This window comes from Haemorhous mexicanus, chromosome 22, assembly GCF_027477595.1.
Source record: "Haemorhous mexicanus isolate bHaeMex1 chromosome 22, bHaeMex1.pri, whole genome shotgun sequence".
Taxonomy (NCBI): Eukaryota; Metazoa; Chordata; class Aves; order Passeriformes; family Fringillidae; genus Haemorhous; species Haemorhous mexicanus.
Genome location: NC_082362.1, coordinates 8,308,591 through 8,328,003, shown reverse-complemented (window position 1 = coordinate 8,328,003; position 19,413 = coordinate 8,308,591). Strand labels below are relative to the sequence as shown.

The 19,413-nt window shown below is 39.2% G+C and overlaps 2 protein-coding genes across 2 annotated transcripts in view; one reads left to right on the top strand and one right to left on the bottom strand.

Annotated features, from left to right (window-relative positions):
- LHFPL7 (LHFPL tetraspan subfamily member 7) overlaps positions 1-12,740 on the top strand; it is a 57,868-nt gene extending 45,128 nt beyond the window's left edge. Inside the window, exon 3 of the mRNA XM_059866063.1 lies at positions 9,575-12,740. Coding sequence (XP_059722046.1) covers positions 9,575-9,801 — 227 coding nt within the window. The 3' untranslated portion in view covers positions 9,802-12,740. The remainder of the gene's footprint in view (positions 1-9,574) is intronic.
- A 509-nt stretch (positions 12,741-13,249) lies between these two features.
- On the bottom strand, positions 13,250-16,956 carry SPATA22 (spermatogenesis associated 22). The gene is made up of 8 exons (XM_059866102.1): positions 16,914-16,956; positions 16,384-16,512; positions 15,600-15,654; positions 15,376-15,471; positions 14,660-14,963; positions 14,211-14,340; positions 13,778-13,875; positions 13,250-13,441 (listed from the first exon to the last, which is right to left on the bottom strand). Exons 1-8 carry the CDS (start codon positions 16,954-16,956, stop codon positions 13,250-13,252), a joined length of 1,047 nt encoding a protein of 348 aa, XP_059722085.1.
- Positions 16,957-19,413: the final 2,457 nt, after the last annotated feature.

Here is a 19,413-nt window from a genome sequence, read left to right as displayed (position 1 = left end):
AAAAGGCACCAACCTCCTGCAGCTCTCCTTAGCCTGAAGTTATTGCACAGACACAGAGGATTTCCAATAGAACCTTAGCCAGAAATAGGAAAAAACCCCTCCTCCACACAGACATTCAATTTTCCCCATAGTTTATTTATGAATTCTGGATTTCATGGGCCAAATTTATTAACTAACTTATTCTGTCAAGAAATATAAATGATGATCATTTGTTAGCTGCACCTCTTGAATAACTGTATCAAAGTGTAATAAAATTATTGAGGGGATTTATTAACCTGATGAAGTAACTCATTAAATCCTTCAAAAGCATTAATGAAGGAGGAAGCATGGGCCTTTTGGTATAATTGGAGATGGGGAATTGTGCAGCTGGGCCAACCTGATAAGAAGGATCAGATATCCCAAAACACTTTCATTTAGCTGGTAATTTGGAGCATTTCTATCACTACTCTGGATTTCAACACAAATTTTCTAATCTAGGTAAGCTCTGCATCAGAACACAACTGTATTTTTCTTTTTGTTTTGTTTTACTACTTTCTTCTAGCAGCTTTGGACTGAATGAAGCTCTTGTGTGAGATGTGGCTGGGATTCTCTAAGGCTGATCTGTCTGCTGTTAACTGAGGGTGGCTGGACCAGCACAACCAGCCCAGGACAGTTTTGACCACAGGTTTTAAGAGGACATTATTCAAAATTGCTCTGTAAGACCTGTCTGAGGAACACAGGGGTCAAACAAGGCTGAAGTCCAAACATAGATGTGCTGTGGTGATTCACAAACAGCCATCAGTGACAGCAAACCCTGCTCAGGATTGGATATTAAAGCTGGATATTAGAAAGAGGGAGAGAAAGGATCAGAGTGCCCTTGTGCACCTGAGGATCAGTGCTGAGATCACCTGCTGCATTTCCAGGCAGCTTTCAGTGAAGTAGCAGTTGCTATCCCATTTTCCATCTGCAAAGAGCATCTGGTTCAAGGCAGAGCTGACTCCATTTATAATGTTTTTAAAACCACTGCACAGCATTAAAGATCTTCCAAGCACTCAGGGAGCATCACTGCTGGCGGTGCTGCTCTAACCCACTTCAGCAGGACAGGGGCTGCATGTGGCTACAGCTGTGTGGCACCTGGGCTGGGAGAGAGGAGCTCTGGAGCAGACAATTATTTCTAACATTACTCATGGTGTGGCTGATTTACGGTGGGCTGGAATCAGCAGCATGAAATGAGGGTTGTTACAGAACTGTTCTTTATGATCAGGTGGTGGCATGTGAGCTTCTGCTGACTGATGACATTCACAGGACTAGGACATCTGAGAAACAGAAAAGTCTGCTTTCAACCCCCTGTCAAGCAGTTTTTATGAGGAGATTTGAAAACATGCAATTTGTGTCTTCCTGGTAGTTCCTGTGCCCTGGGAAAACTGCAGCTGGTCTTTGTAGCTTAAATCAATTAGGAGAAGGATGTAGGATGTCTTTTTTGTTTTAGGCATGTATTTTTCATGGTTGCATTCAGATAAAACACTGTTGTGTCAGGATTCTAATCACCTTTCAGCCATATATGTAAAATACATGTCTCTGAAAGAGGTAATGAATGTGGTATCCCTGAGGCTTGGAGGCTGCTGGGATGTGAAGTGCAGCTGTAATGAAGGGAGATGTGGGCATTATTCTCAGACCTCCCACCACCACTGCCTTGGCTGCCAGTGTGCAAGATGAGGTAGAGAATGGGCAAAGTCAAAATAAATTCACTGTACAACATTCTACAATAAGGTCACCTCTGGTGGAAGGTTGGTATTTAATGGCCACCAGTTCATTATAAATCTGTTTGTGTCAGTGTCTGCTCTGCTTAAATTGTGAGTCTTGGGAGAGGTGAAAAGATTGATTTAAAACAGACCTGTGGGCTGAGCAGGTGGGGAGGTGAAGGGAGCAAACGTGTCATGTGGAATCATGACATTTCAGGTGATCTACACATCACTGCCTGTCTTTTGGACCTCAGCCCCTGCTCTAAATGGCTATTTAAGAGCTTGGATTTGACAGGCAGAGCAGGAGCCAAGACCTGCTGCAGGCTGGGCAGCATCTCCCCTTCCCAGGTGAGCTGGCTCCAAAGCAAAGACAATATCAATGGGGCTGTTCCCTCACTCCCTGCAGCTGCAGTGGACCCAGGCTGACACTGATTCTTTTGCTAGGGAATGCATCAGATGGTAGGTGGAAGCTGCTCTTGTTCTCAGCCAAAAGATCACAAGAAAAAGCATTAATTTAAATTTTCAGTCATCAGTTTCATTCCTTGCTCATGCTGAAGATCATAGCAGTTTTGGCAAGGATAGGTTAATTAAGAAGAGAAGCAAAGCATTTGCCACCCTGATTTCTATTTGTAGAAATGTGAATTGCTTAGAAAATGTGTACCATGTTATGTTTACCTAAAATAGAACAACTGAAATATGCACTTTTTATTAGCACTTCTTGACTGTTGAATAAAATGTGACACAAAGATAAGGGAACACAGGCACATTACAGGCATGATACATTCTGAACATGCTGCTCTCAGCTAAAGAATCCAACACTTAAATATGTCAATATTACATTATTAGTCTGCTTCTGCGTTTGCTGCTCTGAGAGAGATGAAGTGAGCATGACTTAAATAATTAAAAAAAAAAAAAAAGAAAATCTATGTAATTATTGAAGCAGTACAAAAGAGGAAAATCATAATGGTTTCCAATCTGACAGTCCCCATTTCTTAGCTCTCTGACTCTTGTAAAATTTCATGTAACAGGCTGCTATTTTGAGAAACATTAGCTCTTGTCTCTCTTTTACAGTCTGCTAAAGAGGCTGTATTTCTCCTAACCTTGCAGATGACAAAATGCACTCCTTCCCCATAGTCCACACAGTGCTAGATCATTTCAGGCTTTTCGAGTCAATGACACGCAGCTCCATAACTGTATGATTAGGCCCATAGATTACCAGATTACTGCTATAAATCTTCACCAGAGCTACCACTCACTTGGCAGAAATAGTCAAGTTTCATCATTTGTGCTCATGTAGAAAACATGCTGGGAAATGCAGCCTCAAAGGTCACCAGGATGGCATTTCCTTTTGTGGCCCTTAATAAACTTGCAGCTAATGCAGTAATTACCAAGCCCAATTACCTCTGTGATGGCTTCAGAGAATTTCTTTTCCAAAGTCTGGATAGTCAGATTTCACTCCCTTCAGTTAATAAGTAAGATAGATTCAGCTATTCCTACAATTGTTAGACATTTCTGAAACAGGCTATTTGTAGAATGAGGGAGTTGTGCCAACAGAACCTGAGTGGGCTATTTAAGTGGCACTGAAAATATTTGTGCAAAAAAGGTGCATGGACACCCTTATTTCACTGCTAGCTTTCTTTAAAATAATGTGTTTCTATTCTACCTCAGCTAAATCCAAATAAACTGAAATGGAAAACATTGCCCAGCTTTTGATATACACATATTTCCCCATAATTTTGCACATATGTACATACAGAAAAATACAACCCCCTATATCTGATGCAGCTCCTTAGCTTGTGAGCTGGAGCCACAGACTCAGCATTTCCTTAAACACAGAGTTTGGAGACATTGTACAAACGAACTCATTCCCTTTGTTAGCTACAAAGGGGTTTGACAAGCCACACAGCTCATGTTATAACTACATTTATATTACAGCTGCTAAGTGCTAACTTGTGAGTTGCACCATTTAGAAAAGCCAGAAAAGGAACTGCTATAATCTATTCCTTTGGCACCAGTCCAGCACTGATAGAAGCTCCTCAAATCACAACATGTTTGACTGAAATGATGCCATTGGAATAATTCTTTACAAAGAAGAGCTAAAGTGTGATATGTTAGAAGTGGCTGGGCCATTATTAGGAGTTCCAGCTCTTTATTCAGTTACAAAGGAAGGCAGCTACATCTTTATACCAAGTATATGGGCATTATTATCCCTTTTTCCTGCTCTTCCTTTTGGTTTCCTTGGAGGGAATAATTGCTAGGGCTGCTTCCCAGAGTCTGAACTCCAGGTACCTGACATGCACCTGCCACGAGTTCAGGAGAGCAGAATGGCATTTAACAGTGTCCCTGTTTGCCTCACCCTCCAAAGTTCAGCTGTTATACCAGTAGGATTTTAGTCTGGTTTCTTTTATCTTTGAGAGGTCACTTTCCTGGTTGTTTTATTTATTTGTAATAGGCATTTAAAATGATGCCTGCTGATTTTAGATATATTTCAGCTCTCCCCAAACTACTCTGGGTAATTCCCCCTTTCCTGAAGTATTCAAAAGGAAATCACTGATTTTCAGAAAAGCCCAGAATTCCATCTTGTTTCTATTTGTATACTGATGTGCAGCTATTACTGACAAAAACCCTTGGATCTTACTTAGCCCTGTCTTTAAGGGATAGATATGGAAAAGAAATATAGGTACCTCCTTTTTGTACAAGGAAATTTATCCAAAAGACCCCAAATGTAGAAACCCTTTAGGCATGCTACAAAAATATTTGATTGAGAAGAGTGTTGGGAAGGATTGAGTGCAGGCCAGGCAGAGCAGCAGGACAAGAGGGGATTTTTTAAAGATGTCTGGCTGTGTTTGGCTGCCAGGTTTTCCCTGTTACCTGTGTTTCTGCTTGGTGTTAAGCTGTCTGTGGCTTTGGATCAGCACCTGCTTTCTCATTTAAGATCATGTAAGTAATGAAAAGCTGGAGAACAGCTAATAAAATTATTAGGTGAACAAAATGTATGAACCTGAGAGGAAATGTGTTATTCCAAGTCAACTGATTGTGCATAAGAAGAACTGCCAGGTTTAGTAAGGGAGGTAATGGATCATATGCAAGAGGAAACTTCTTGATGAGATGAGTGAAAATTGCTTTGGTAGATTAAGCTCTGTCAATAAAAATCTTCCAAGAAGACACAAGACTGTGACAATCTGTAATAGGGCTGGAATAATACCCGTGCTTGCCTATGATTCAACCCTAATTCCAATGATTATCTGATATGTCCCACAAGCTTGCAATTAATCCATCATTGTCATAAGTATCAGGAATATAATACACTCCTAAAGTAAGCAAATTAAATTTCTAAGACAAATTAATCTTCTTACAGCAGGTAATTTCAGGAAGAGAACTCATGCACACAGCATATTTCACTACTGCACATCACCTAAACTTATTAACAAACACAACAAAATAAACGAGATTTTTTTTGTTCTCTATGTTTGTGAGCCACCTTTGGATTTCCATCCATTTCATCATTAGTATGGAAAATAAACACAAGCCCAGTTTAAACATTCCTGCTTCACAATACAGAAAACGATTCAATTATTGTGTTTCAGGTGTTGGAAACTCCATCAGTCTTGCCAAAAGAAGGGGAATGGACACAGCCTTTTTTTGTCATGGTATCTAAGAGTGTTGTACATTGGTGCCCTCTGCACACACTCCAGAGAACTGCATTGCTTTGCTATGGTTTAAAATCAACTTGAAAATGGTGTGAGAGATTTAAATAATTAAACACTTGTACAGGGGCTTAATGAAATGAATAAACCATTGCAATGACAAAGAGTTATATATTATTAATTTCAAAATAGCAGAAAATGCTATTTTTCAAAACTAGAAGCGTCATTGATTCAGTATTTTCACCAACAATTTATATTTTTTTCCCCAAAAAAGCCCTGTTTTCCCTAAAGAGAAGTGTCCTCCTTTCAAATAATACCTTATTCCTATTAAAGTTATTTAGAAAGCAACCAATTCAGAAACTTACTTTCTAAAAATAAAACCAGACCTTGGCTGGCAAACCCTTCAGAGGAGAAAATGCCATTTACCATCTGCCTGTAGGACACCAGGGAAGGAAGCAAAGAGGATGAGACTGTAACTGTTTGGGATTAGAAAGTAGAAATAAAATATGACTTACTGTGGAACCAGTGTGCTTGGCCTTGTCTCTGGGCTGCCAGCAGCAGTGGCTGTGAGTTACTGCAGAGGGCTCAGGTGGGGAGAGCCCAGCAATAACAAACACCTGTGTGGCACATAATAAACAAAACAAAACAAAACAAAGTACTTTTTAACCAGTGTAACCATTTAACCATTCATAGCTGATGGGAGATTAATCAAATTATCAAACCACGTTAGAAAATAACTCAGCTATACATTTTACCAGCAAGTCCTCTCACACCCCAGAGGTTTCATGCTGCAGAACAGAGCCCAGTACGTTGTGTGGCCTCATCACCTCGTGTGACAGCAAGATTACAGCACGCAGAACGGTGAGCAGCACTCGCTGCTGTGTTCTGACACCTTTGAAAGTGATGTTTGTTGTTGGAAAGCCGTGCAGAGGCGTGAGTGTTACACGAGGAGCCTAAATGGAGCCCCACTGTTCCTTTGTGCGCTGTCCCAGCTCGCTGTGCTGCTGACAGACAGCACCATTAAGCAGTCATTAGCACCACGCCTGAAAGCTCGGCTTCTGCGGGTAATAACGGGGCTATTCAATATTTGGAGCCTTTGTAAGAAAGAGGGCACCTAAATGAGAATAATGAGGTCATTCTATGACATGCCTGAGGATATGAAACCATGGGTAACTTTTTAGCCCGTTTGATACGTGAACATATACATTCAGCTGTGACAGATTATTTCTAGCCTTGGAAAAAAATAAAGCTGCTTCCATTAAATCACACCACGCAACATCAGCACCAAGTGGTAATCAAAACACTGTAAAACACAGCCTTCAAAACAATTCTGTGGAACCCAATCAAAAAGAAAACATATATGGAACAGATATGTGAAACAGAGCAAGGGGTTGAGGCAGTGTCAGAAAAACAGTGAAATTTAACAGTTAGGAAAGGGTTTTATCACTGAAAGGATTGTTTCCAATTCTGCTTTTTTTTTTTTTTTCTTCATCGAATGAGATGCTATTTTGGCTTTGAAAAGATGAGCAAACTGAAATTTTAATTTTAGACCTGTTTCTTGCTTAGAGCAGTGGCTGTTTCTTGTGAAACTAGCTCACTTTCCCAACATTTCACAGGTTTTGCACCCCGGGGCTATTTCAAGATTCCTGGTGCAGTGGAGCAGCCTGGGTTGCCGGGGGGCTGTGCTGGGCACCCCCTGTGCACCACAGCCTCTTGGGCAGCCCCTGTTCCACAGCCCAGCTGTGTCAGAGTGAACCCACAACTGCACAGGTCCAGGGATTAACAGGTTTAGTTCGTGGTTTAACACTCTTGTAAACAGCAGTAGGAAAAATCTCCCTTTTTTGAGTAATTTCCCATGTTTCTGTCACCAGAGGAGACGCTCTGGAATTTTCCTGGGTGTGCAGGAGTGGCCTGTGGCTCTCAGGCTGTGCTGGCCCTGATCTTTACTGAACAAGATGACAGAATGTTGGAATAGTTTGGGTTGGAAGTGACCTGTAAATGTTCTCCTGGAGCAAACAGGGATGTCTTCAACTAGACAAGATTGCTCAGAGCCCTGCCCAACCTGACCTTGGGTGCTCCCAGGGATGGGGCATCCACCACCTCTCTGGGCAGCTTGTGCTGGTGTTTTACCACACTCATCATGAAAGATTTCTTCCTTCTATCTACTCTGAGTCCACCCTGTTTTAATTTAAAACCATCACCCCTTGTCCTTGTCTGGTTTGGCCTCATTTTTACTGTATTTTCATTTTCTATTGTTTTTAGGGGTGTCACACATGAGCAGTTAGGGAGATCTGTATAAAATAACTTCTTTGTATTCACGTCCAGCATGGCTGGTTCCTGTCAGGCCCCAAAAGCAGGGACACAGCTGCTGAAATCTCAGCTCCAGGAGCTCCCCCTGCCCTGGGCACCCCCAGCAGGGGCAGCTGCTGGAGGATCAGGAATCATGAGCCTGGCTCAGGATGCTGCCTGTGCTGGCAAGCACTGTTCCCTTACTGGCTCTTGCAGCAGCACCTTTCACCCACCTTGTGCTTGGAAAGAGGAAAAAGCCACAGCAATCACTGCAAAATTCTTCCTGAGGTTTAAAGGAAGGAGGGTGGCTGCTGGAGCAGGTGAAACACTTGGTGCTCAGAGAGTTCCACCTCTTGGCAGGCAGCTTCTCTTTGTACCCATATGTGAGATACCCAGAGGGAAACAAGACTTTGCTGCTGCTCCACTTTCTCTCCTTTTCATTTCCATTTTCTTCACCTGACTGTTTTCTACAAGGGATTAACTTAGCAGTTCCATTTGGACTAGAAGGAAAGGTTTAATTCAAATTACTCAGGGACTCAACAGGCTGTGTTTTAAACTTTTGGACTTCATCTAGCCCTCAGCTAATTAAAGTGTTTTTTAATTAAAAAAGATTAATGAGTGATTGCCCTTTTTTAGCGGATACTTTTAAGATTAAGATTCTCCAATATTATAATTGGAGTAATATGCACATGCCCTACCTGAAAGGCAATCACAAACACAGAGAATAGCACACAGTGTTTGTTTTATACTCCTAATGTTTCATTAGATGTTTGCTGGTTATGAATTATCTATCAGCTCAAACATAACTGTTAATTCTGGTTGCTTCTTGAATCACTTCCCTGAATTCGAACACAACACTGTCCTGGAAAAAGAGGAAGAGAGGAGAAGGGACTGTTCCATGGTATCTTTTTAGTACATAAAATGAAGCCTTTTAAAATAGAGTAGAGATTTTAAATACAGTGGTAATTGATTAGCAGAAGGGATAGAGAAGAAAACGTGGTTTCTCAGTGCTGTCTCAAACAAAAGGAGGTGTAACCCTTCTCACCAGCCTGGCTCAGCCCCTCTCCACTTCCAAGGTGGGCAGAATCAGGTTCCAGGAGTTGTTCCAGGGGAATTTTCATACATCTTTATCTCACTCATGAGTTATACCTTGGGCAGTCTTATTTTCAAAGTTGGAAAAGTGGATCTGCTGTTGATTCAATTACCTGCATAAGCTGATATTTGAATATGACATGAATTCCTTAAAGACTAAAATCTGTGAAGTTCTATTAAAAGACAATGGATAATGCAGGGTTGTTGCAGGAGGCAAGCCTGGCTTTCCAATGTCAAGAGACATTAAATAAATAAATAAAAAGAAGATAGATGGTGTTGTTTTTCATCAGTTGTTCAAATGCAGGATGTTTTAAGCAATTTGAGTCAGTACTAATGAGTCTCACATTATCAGAACCCCATCAGCAGAATCTAAAAAATTGTATTTGAACTCTTTCATTGAAAGTTTCTATTTGGCAGAACAAAGTAATTGTTTCTCTCAAGCACAAAAATGCTGTTGAGAAGAAAATGAAGCTGGTTTGGAATCTGCCAACTTAGGAATTCTTCTCCTCTGGATTCCATTATATCTGAACCACCTTACTTTTTACATGGCTACGTAATTTGGATCACAGCGTTTCTGAAGTTATTTAATGGCAAGAGTTCTCATGAAAAAAACCCCAACTTGCTGCCTTGTCACACCACTGCTGTTCACAAGAGGTAATTATGAAAAGGAGGATAATCTGCCAATCACAAGGGGGTTTTATTAGCTATGCCTTTTCCCATTGATTTTAATATAATCTATATTTGCCTTTCTAAAATAAGGATTCCTTTTTTCCAAAGGAATTAATGCTTGATAATAACTGGTGTGATTTTTTTTCTCCTCTCTAGTGTTCATAATGGCTTCTGGGCTTTTGGTTTACCCTTTTGGTTTCAACTCTGCTACTGTGAAGAGATTCTGTGAGAACTCAGACATCTACTATGCAGGAGACTGCCAGATTGGATGGGGGTACATGCTGGCAATTGTTGGGGTCATGTTGTCTGTCTTTTTACCATTCTTTGCAAAATATGCACCAAAAGAGCACATATCTCCAACTCCAATACCTACTATTTTATAGTATTTTATTACTGTTTAAGAACAGAACATTCCTGTCTACACTAATGGGCAGAAATTATTGAAGCACTTCCAGCTGGCTGTGTTGCTAAAGAGAGGAGAGGAGATGGGGAAGAGAAGGTCAGATTGACAAAGACCAAAAGTGCATTGAAAGTCTTCCGTAAGCACGAGCAGCGAACACTCTGGAATTGAAATAGGATTGATCAGCAGCCTTTACACTGCTCTAAACAGATCATGGCATACTGCCTTAGACAAAAAAATAATCAGTTTATCCTCAAAACATCTGTCTACCTCCCAGTTTCTTTTGTGTCTCAAAATTGTGAGTTTTAAAAGCTTCAATTCACTTTTGATATATTGTGAAATGTCAGAACTTTTATGGACCCAGTAACTTTAAAATCAAAAATATTTTGTTACAATTATTTTGATTAGTGAAAAAGCACCTACTAGTAGCCACAGCCTAAAATTAAGATTGATAGCTAAAAAAACTGTATACAAGAAAAGTTTCTTTTTAATCTGTATATATTAGCAGCACCTGCATATTATAAATTCTGGGCACAGTTTTTACTTCCACTCTAATTGCCAAGATATAGAGACATCTTCATGAAGTCTTGGGTACAATTGAAATTTCTTTTTTTCTGAGAACTCCAACTACTTCCAAAGGCTTCATGATGATTTAATACTTTAACGACAGGAAAAAAATTCCTAAGAATTTGTTCTCAGTATTTCTTAAATTATAATTCTAAGCGGACTTTAACAAAATGCTTTGAACTATGACAGCTATAGATTTTGGGTTTTGTTGTTTAAGGCTGAAAAGAAAAAATCTCTGTTTACAAAAATGTCTGTGCCCAATGGCCCTTATCTGTAGTGATAATAGAAGCCAGAATGAACTAATTCCAGTATTTCCATTGCAATTGAGAGTCCAGACTGTAAAACAAAAAAGTGAAGTGAAATGCTATTGAACATGAGCAGCAAAAATCTGATGCTGTGTCAGAAGTACAAATGGCCATATTTCATTAGTCTGTATGGAACTTTTGTGAGGTCTGATTTCCACAATAGCACTGAATTCATTCTTATCAAGCATTGAAATAAGTGCACTTGATTGCCTTAAGCAAAAGAAACATTGGGTTCTAATCTCACACCACTGTTGTGTTTTTTCATTTAAAATAAAATTTTAACTCTAATTCTATTCTCATCTTTTATTTTCTATTATTTATTAAAAAGAAAAATCACATAGATTATATTTAATTCAGAGGTGTACTTCTTAGTTTTGTATTTTGGCACAAACCAGGTGATCAAATTTATTATTCTTCACTTAGCTGAGTCCAACTGATTCCTGAATTTTTATTTTTTTTAATGGAAGGTGTACATGAAGGGACAGACAGAGACATGTTGAGGATGTATAAGAAAATGCAAACAGAACAATCACTGTGTTATTTTAATATACATCAAAGACTTCTGCAGACTTGTTTACATTCCTCACCCTTCTAAATTTCAATGGAACATTGCATTGTTTTCCAAAATAATTGTCCTGTTCTTACATTTCCATGCACTCTAAAAGCAATTTCTGCACATAAACTTAGCAAGTTCTTTGAAAATGGAGATTCCAATGCAGAATTAAGTACACTGAGAAAGAGAGCATGAGTGCTCTGCACTTCTGCTCACAGGGACTGAGAAATTAAATCTTCCACATATTTAACAAAATAGGCTGAAGGAATGCCCTAAAGTAAGAAGAATAAATTTCAGTCACTTCTGTATATTAATGTGCTTTTCAGTGATGTCTTACACTTTTTTTAATGAATGGCTGAGATTGATAATTTTCATGTGAGAGTCAGAAAAGTGAGGAATAACAAACAACATGCAAAAAGAAAAGAATCACCACATAGTAGAAAGACAGAGATGCAGGCTTTTCTTTCCTAACCAACCTGTGCCTTTACACTAGAACCATTATACAAGACAGGATCAATATGGTCAAGAAAAAAAATCACCCAACAACTGAAAAATGTTGAGTAGTGTGTATAAACTGTATTGAGTAGGGTTTTTTCTGTTTTGTGTAATGTTTACGACTGTTCACTTAATGTTTCACTAGAAAAAGTGATTTGTTAGTGTCAAATAGAAACTTCTTTTGCAAAGATCTAAACACTTCCTGAAAAGAAAAATGAATTTAGATTTCTATTAACAGCCATAACGTACCTAGTAGACAAAGGACCTATTCCTGTCATTACTTATTAACCTAAGTTTCACATGTCCAAAACTGGAAGCATCAATCACTTAACTGGAAGCAGTTTTAAATTACTGTTACAGCAGAGTCTCACAATTCACAACACTGCTGTACCAAATCCTTTACTTCTTAAAGCTCAACTTGTGCAAATCATCAACCTCTGCATTCTGCAAAATTCTGCACCTTTTATGAGTCAAGCTAATGCTTCCATTAGGAGCTTCCTTTAACATTTTATAACATTTTTATAATATTTACATAAATCAAACAAGAGTGCATAACCTCTACAACTGGATTGGCAAAACCTTCCTTGAAGCATCCATGCTCTGAGCCCACCTTGCACTGAAGGTGTGGTGACAATTCCAGTGATCCTTGCAGCAGTTGGTAAAGCACATCCTTTAGATCTCACCTGTTGCTGGCAATGCCTGTGCTCACACTGACAGATCACTTTTTTAAATAAAGACTGTCTGCGCGTTAAACTGTGTAAAAGCGTTTTCCTGTTACAATTTGCTGGACCAGGTTCAAGTTTTATTCTAAATATATAATTTTTTAAGTGTAACTAAAAGCTGTATTTTCCATTAATGTGTTTCTGCGTTGACTAGCTGGCTCCTTTTTAGAATATTAACTGTTTTCTGTATTTGACTTGTTGGATACAATATTTCAATTATTTTAAATGTGAAATTTCCAATTGCCAACACTGTATAATAAAATAATTTTAAAAATCCCCACACTGTTTGCTATTTTCTTGACAACTCTTTTGTTTTGTAATTCCCAAGAGATCTGCTACAAAGCTTCTGAAGTAGGGGAAAAGGAAATAGGAACAGCAGGAATAACCTGTGAAAGGTAATGTTTGAAGGCAAAGGCACATAAACATGTACATGGTCCATCTGTCAGGAAAGTTATTTCTATGGCAAAGGCAAGGAAGTTCTGTGTTCAAATAATTCTTTCTTTTCTACTTCCTCTGTGTCCTTGGGAATCTTCCTACAGCCTCAGGGTCTGCTGTTATTTTATACAGGTATAATACTAATTATTTATTTAAAAAAAAAAAAAACATGAATCAGGTAACACATAAATGGGAACCCAATGAACACAACACAGCATTTGTTGGATAACACAGCACAGTGATATCAAATGTTTAACCAGATTTTCACTGGCAGTTTTGGTAAATGTTGTAGCATGTCCAGCCTTTATGGGTAACAATTAGTTAAAACTGGGGTTTGGACAACCATTTTGACTTTTACATTTCATTCATAGTTTTTACATATGCTGTCATCTCAACATCTGCAATTTTAACAAAGTCTTGGAAAGTGTTCTGTTCTTGAGCAGTTGCTGGTCTTACAGAGACGCACTTGAAAATGTTCTTTTTTGCATCATAGGTTCCCATGCACCTGTGCACTCGACCTCTAATGAGTCGTGGAAGCTCACGGTCCTTCATCAAAGCATAATAAACACATAAAACAATGATATCACCTCACATAAAAGCTTTCCACATGGCTGCTTTCTGAGGGCTACATCAAACACAAGACCTTTACATGAGCTTTGTTCCTGTTACCAACTACTTAAAAGCTAAACTCAAAGTCTCACCTGTTTTTCTTAAACAGAAATCTGAGGATGCCTAAGTAGTGACTATTGCTCTAAATTGGGAACAATATGGTAAAAACATTCAGCCTGCCTTTTGCACTGTGAATTTATGTTTTCTTTTTGCATTCATAAAAAGGATTGGAGTTAGTGGTGACTGTGTTATGTGTGGACACAGAATACTCACAATTTCATAAAACACACAAGGCAGGGTCTCCTTTCCATCTCTCAGAAGAAAGTTCTTTGCCCCATATGCTCCAGGTGTGACTGCAGAATCCAGTGTGCCTGTCCCATTAAGCAAAACTTAATCATTCCAAGACTAATTATATTAAAAAATACTGTAAAACTGTATCACTCTACAGAAGATTCCTTCTAAACAGGAAATTACCACGTTCTAAAAACAAGGAAATAAACAGGATAGAAAAAATTGATGTTGAAGGATGACTGAAGTGTAAATTTTGTACCTGTTTCAGTCACATTTGACAGCTGAATGGAAGGGAAATGAGATGGTGTTCATGCCAGTATTTTGTGGTTTAAGTATTTCAGCCACTGAAAAATTCTCACGTTGTGTTGCCCTAGCATTATTATCAGATTATATTATTATAATCTACAATGCTTACCTAAAACTTCAAATAGCAGTGCAGTTTTATAGGCATATTGGCTCCAGTGCCTCACACTCTGAATGACTGCAGACAGGATTCGCAAAGAATTCTTTTTTATTTTAGTTTTCACTTGAGATGATGAAATTTCCTTTCAGATGAAGACAAAAGCTTAAATTAGACATACACACTTGCAATTACAAAGGGCATATAGGCATTTATTTATTATGTTAAATAGTCAATAATTACATTAAAATTAGAGCATTTGTTCAGAATATACAAACAACTCCCTGCCACTTTACTGAGGATTTTAGATTATTACAGTATGAAAATATCAATTCTAAATTTCCAGAAGCTCCAGGTTTTACTAAGGCAGCTTGGGCTGATGAAAACCTCATCTTCCACCAGTTTTCTTTCTTTACTGCTTTCTTCATTATGTCTTTCCTATTAACCCTTCCCATAAGTTTTACCTGACTTTTATCTTCTGGGACACAACCAAATTGGTTTTCATTCATTTTATTTTGCTGAGTATTGTAGTTAAATTTATATGCTGGATGATGACCCTGCAGACTTCTTGCCACAGTGTTGGGTTTCACTGGCCACTGTCCTTTGGATGTGTCTGTTTTGATGAGCTGGGATGGGTTACGACTGTCAGGGTGTTTTTGCTGCTGGACAGTTTTCAAACTGCTTGAAAAGTTCTCAAACTTCTGAGAAGTTCCATTATCAGATCTTGAATTTGCTGCTCTACCTAAAGGAGTATATTCATTTCTGTCCCTGCAATACAACAGTTCAGTATCACAGTACCTCTTCTGAATACTGAGCTATGTGATTAAAATATATAAAAGCTATCTATAAATTGTTGATTTAGCTTTAAATATCTCCAAACTCACTTGAGTTTACACCTAATTTATCCATATACAGGGCAGTGATTACACCTGTGCAAAAATCCATCTGCCTTCAACAGGCCTTAAAACCCTGCTCAGTTATTGTCCTGCCCTGTGTAACATTTCTTTCCAGACCCAAAATTCACATATTTTCATAACTCTAAAAGAAAATAAACAAGGTTTCCTCTGAGACTGAGATTAAAAGGGTGTCTTTAACTGCTACAGGCATATGGGAAAATGTGAGATGCATTTTCACATAAGAACAAAAAGGAAGGGTAATAGACATTAAAGGCTTCACAGACCTGCAGGCAGACACGTTTTTTCCAGCATTTGCTAAATTAAACTTTGATGCATTTGGTGGTTTCATAAGGGAAGGAGCCATCGGATGTTCTGCTTGGCTTTCAAAGACAAGTTTAAAGTATCAGTGACACAGCAGCAGCTTTATTGTAACACACACACGGATTGTTCATCAATTAACATCCAAATAAAAATCAAAAAAGCAACAAATAACTTGCTTTTTACACACCCACTGTTTGCTGCTTTCTGCAGTTCATCCACTTCTGGGTTTGCAGTTTCCCAGCCTAATTTTCAAAAGACAAAGGATGGAATATTGATAAAAATGGAAAAGACTGAAAGGTAGTAAGTCTTTGTAGGCTTCCAATTCTGCTTAATTTCCCACAATCAGGCTCACATAGGAAGGAGGAAGAAAAAAGAAATAAGGGGAATGGGATCCTTTGATATTTGTAATTATAAAACAACTTCTAACAAGTAGGTTGCTTCTCTAGACAATAGTTCAGTTACAAATATTAGACTTATTAGCAACAGAGATTTTATTATAAGAAAACTTTGAAACTTTATTACAAGTAAAACATAATGAAAGCACTAAAAGGAGAGTTTTGCACCGTTCTTTCCAAGGCCAATTTGAAGAACAGAAGTTCCTTTCTGAACTACAAGAAAGACATCTTACAAATGTTTCTTCTTGTAACACAGGACTTGAATGTTGATTGAAATCAACTGAAAACAAAAGGTCAGTTTCAAGAGACTCTATTTAAATGCCAGTGCTACTTCATTCTCCATCACACAGAGTCAAACTCCCTCTAGGCAAGAAGTATAAAAAGCTCAATTGTACAGGGGAGAAAGAAATTTCCTGGAGGACAATTTTTACATAATGAACTTTTCAGAAATAGATATAAAGGATGCCTATAGTTCTTGATAAAGACAATGTCTGATTTCTCAGAATACAATCAGTAAGTTAAGATTTATTTGGATTTAAAGGCAGTAAAAAAAAAAAAAAAAAAAATCTTATTTACCGAATGATGAGGGAGAGAAGTCATAACTATGAGTCCCAGAACCAGTACCTGGTTCATTTTTAAGTGGATTTGAAGTGAGGGGCTGTCTAGTTCTTTTTTTCTGATTGAACAGTGGTACAGGCAGACAACCTAAAAATAAAATTTAAGTAATGCTATATTAATAGCAAAAGGATACACAACCCACACTTAAAACAAGTAAATAAAATTACTTATTTTCCAATACACATAGGAATAGCATTTAATAAACACATAAAAGGCCATTCCCTCACAGAATTTATGTTCCCAGCCCTCTGTCCTGCACATAATCCCATTAATGAAACCCTTCCCTCAGTGACCAGTTCCCTGACTCCATCTAAAATCTTTCCCTGTGCTGCAATAAACAGGTAACCCATGCAAGTCCACTCAGGAAATGGGGATTTAGGGCTAAATACTGAATATCCTGCATGAATACTACATATATAAATGTATTTTATGTGTCTATAAAAGCATAATGAGATGTGAACAGGAGGGCACATAAGAAGGGCTGGTACCTGCTGTGCTGCGAGCCGAGGTGTCAGCTAAAGTCCTTTTCATTTCTCTGCCAAATCTTAACAGGCAGCAATGGACTGATTTCTCCAAATCTGCTGTATGGAAGTCAGATAAACAAAGCAAAATAATTAATGCTGCAAACACATCTCAATTTCACATGATTTTATGGCAGTTTCCCTTAACACTGCAGCGCCAGCGACTGGCATAATTTCAAACACAAGCCCTAAAACACAGAATCAGCTGTAGTGAATTTAGAAGATCCACAGGTGCACGCCTAAGATGCAATCTGCTCTTTGCAGATTCCAGGCCCTGAGGGAGTGGGGCTGAGAGTCAGGGCCATGTTGAGAGTCAGCGCTTACAGGGCTGAGGAAGAGACCTCAGGGATGGGCCTGAGGGCCAGCCCTGAGGGACGAGGCTGAGGGTCAGCCCTGAGGTTTCAGCGCTGAGGGACGAGGCTGAGGGTCAGTCCTGAAGGTCAGCCCTGAGGTTTCAGCGCTGAGGGACGAGGCTGAGGGTCAGTCCTGAAGGTCAGCCCTGAGGTTTCAGCGCTGAGGGACGAGGCTGAGGGTCACCCCTCAGGGTCAGCCCTCAGGCGAAGCCCGCCAAAAATAACGGTCACTCGGCCGCGCGCTCGCGCCTCAGGCGGTGCGGAAATGGCGGGAAGGTGAAGCCCCATTCCGAGCCGCTGAGGGCACGGCGGGAGCGGCCGCGCTCGGCCGGGAGACACAAGAACCCTTTAATCACCCCCTCGGTGAGATTTCATTAATTACCCCCGCCCCCGAGGAACCGGTGTAGTGTCATCCTCAGAAAGCCCGGGGTTGGAGCTGAATCTGCAGAAATGTGTAGACGAAAAAGTGGCTGTAAATAAAACTAAAAGCATTCTTCACCCTGTTTGTCTCTTCAGCTTTTACACATGGCTGGATCCTGTCTAAAATCTGAGTGCTTGGCACGACTGGATCTTGCCCTATTTTAGTAAACCTTTTCCTTCGGAGGCACTCCCAAAGATCTGTAGGTAGCACATCAAACCAGTCCTGATTCTTACTAAACTAAATATCCCACATCCTTTTCCAGAGTGTGAGTGTTGGCAAAGCACAGGAATAAGGGATGGGTCCCAGTGTTTAACCCTGAAGAGTGAAAACTTTCCCTGTGAATTTCCATTCATTCCCAAACTGGCAGGTCCTGGGACACCAGGAGTTAAAGTGTTTGGATGGGAACTTCTCTAAGGGGATAAAAGAAGCTTCCATGGGTTTAGTTCCTAAACTCATGTTTGGAAATTCACTGTCTCTATCCTAAAAACTCTCTTAGGAGACAAACTTCTTGCATGTTAATTAAGTGCACAGACATCTCTGTGTTTCATTCACGCTTTGGAAGGAATTACAACCATTACAATGCCAGCAGGAATAAAAGATAAACTAAATGTTCCAGCCTTGCGTGTTTGCATTTTGCTGTTTACTCTTCAAACTTCTGCTGTGTTTAAATTCAACACACCCAGATTCAGAGTGTGAGTTGTGTTTTTGGGTGTTGTGTCACTCCCTGTTCTGGGACCACCGCTGAAGAGAGATAGGGGTCAAAGGACAGTACACACTGTCCAGTGCTGTAAAATGCAACTTTACTGCTTTGTTTAATAAATTACTCATTCTGATTAAATATCTGACAGCTCCTAAGTACTGAGTAATACAGCTGAATATTTAAGCAGTTTCTCTGTATTAACTTACTGTAAGCTTCAGCAAAATCTGAATGCATGAACCGAAACAAAGAGAGCAACTTCTGTAGAAATTATATTCCTGGTAGAACTATTCTAGATAAATCCTGTGCTCAGCTTTTCCTAGACCTACAGTCTGTCAGCCCAGGATACAAAGCCTTTCAGGCACTGGCCAAATATTCTCTCAGTCACTGGAGTATAATCTTAATAAAAAAGAATTGTTCAATAAACATTCTTTATTCTCTTGCAATCTAATGTTTGTTATGTTTATATCATGAGTCATATACCAATTGCAAATACTTCTGTCATTTACAGCAATAAAGCTTAATTTTCTGTTAATAAGTCTTTTTATTCTAAATGTTTTGATTCTCAGGATGGAAGTTACAGCTGGTCTTTGGTTTAAGCTTCAGAAACCTTTCTGAATGCTTTTGGAAATGGAAGAAAAGTTGCTGACTAAAGATTTTGGGGAGAGAACAGATCTATTATCCCGTCGTGGTCTAGATCTGTTTTCTTTTTAATAAAAGACTGCAAAAGTTAGAGGGTTGTCCCTGGCAAAGTTGTTTCAATGTGTTAGAGGTCTGTGTGAGCAGATCCCGAGATAGAACTGGAGCCAGAACTCTGGGTAAGTCAGTCGTGGATAAATTGCACTGTAATTTCAGCCCGTGTTCCTTCTAATCACTGTTCATAGGATTTCTAAAACAAACAAGGTTGTACAAGCCACGACGTGCATTGAGGAACTTAGCTGTTCTTTGGCTTTTTTTAGATGAAAATACTTGATGTTTCAGCATTGTGTGCTGGAC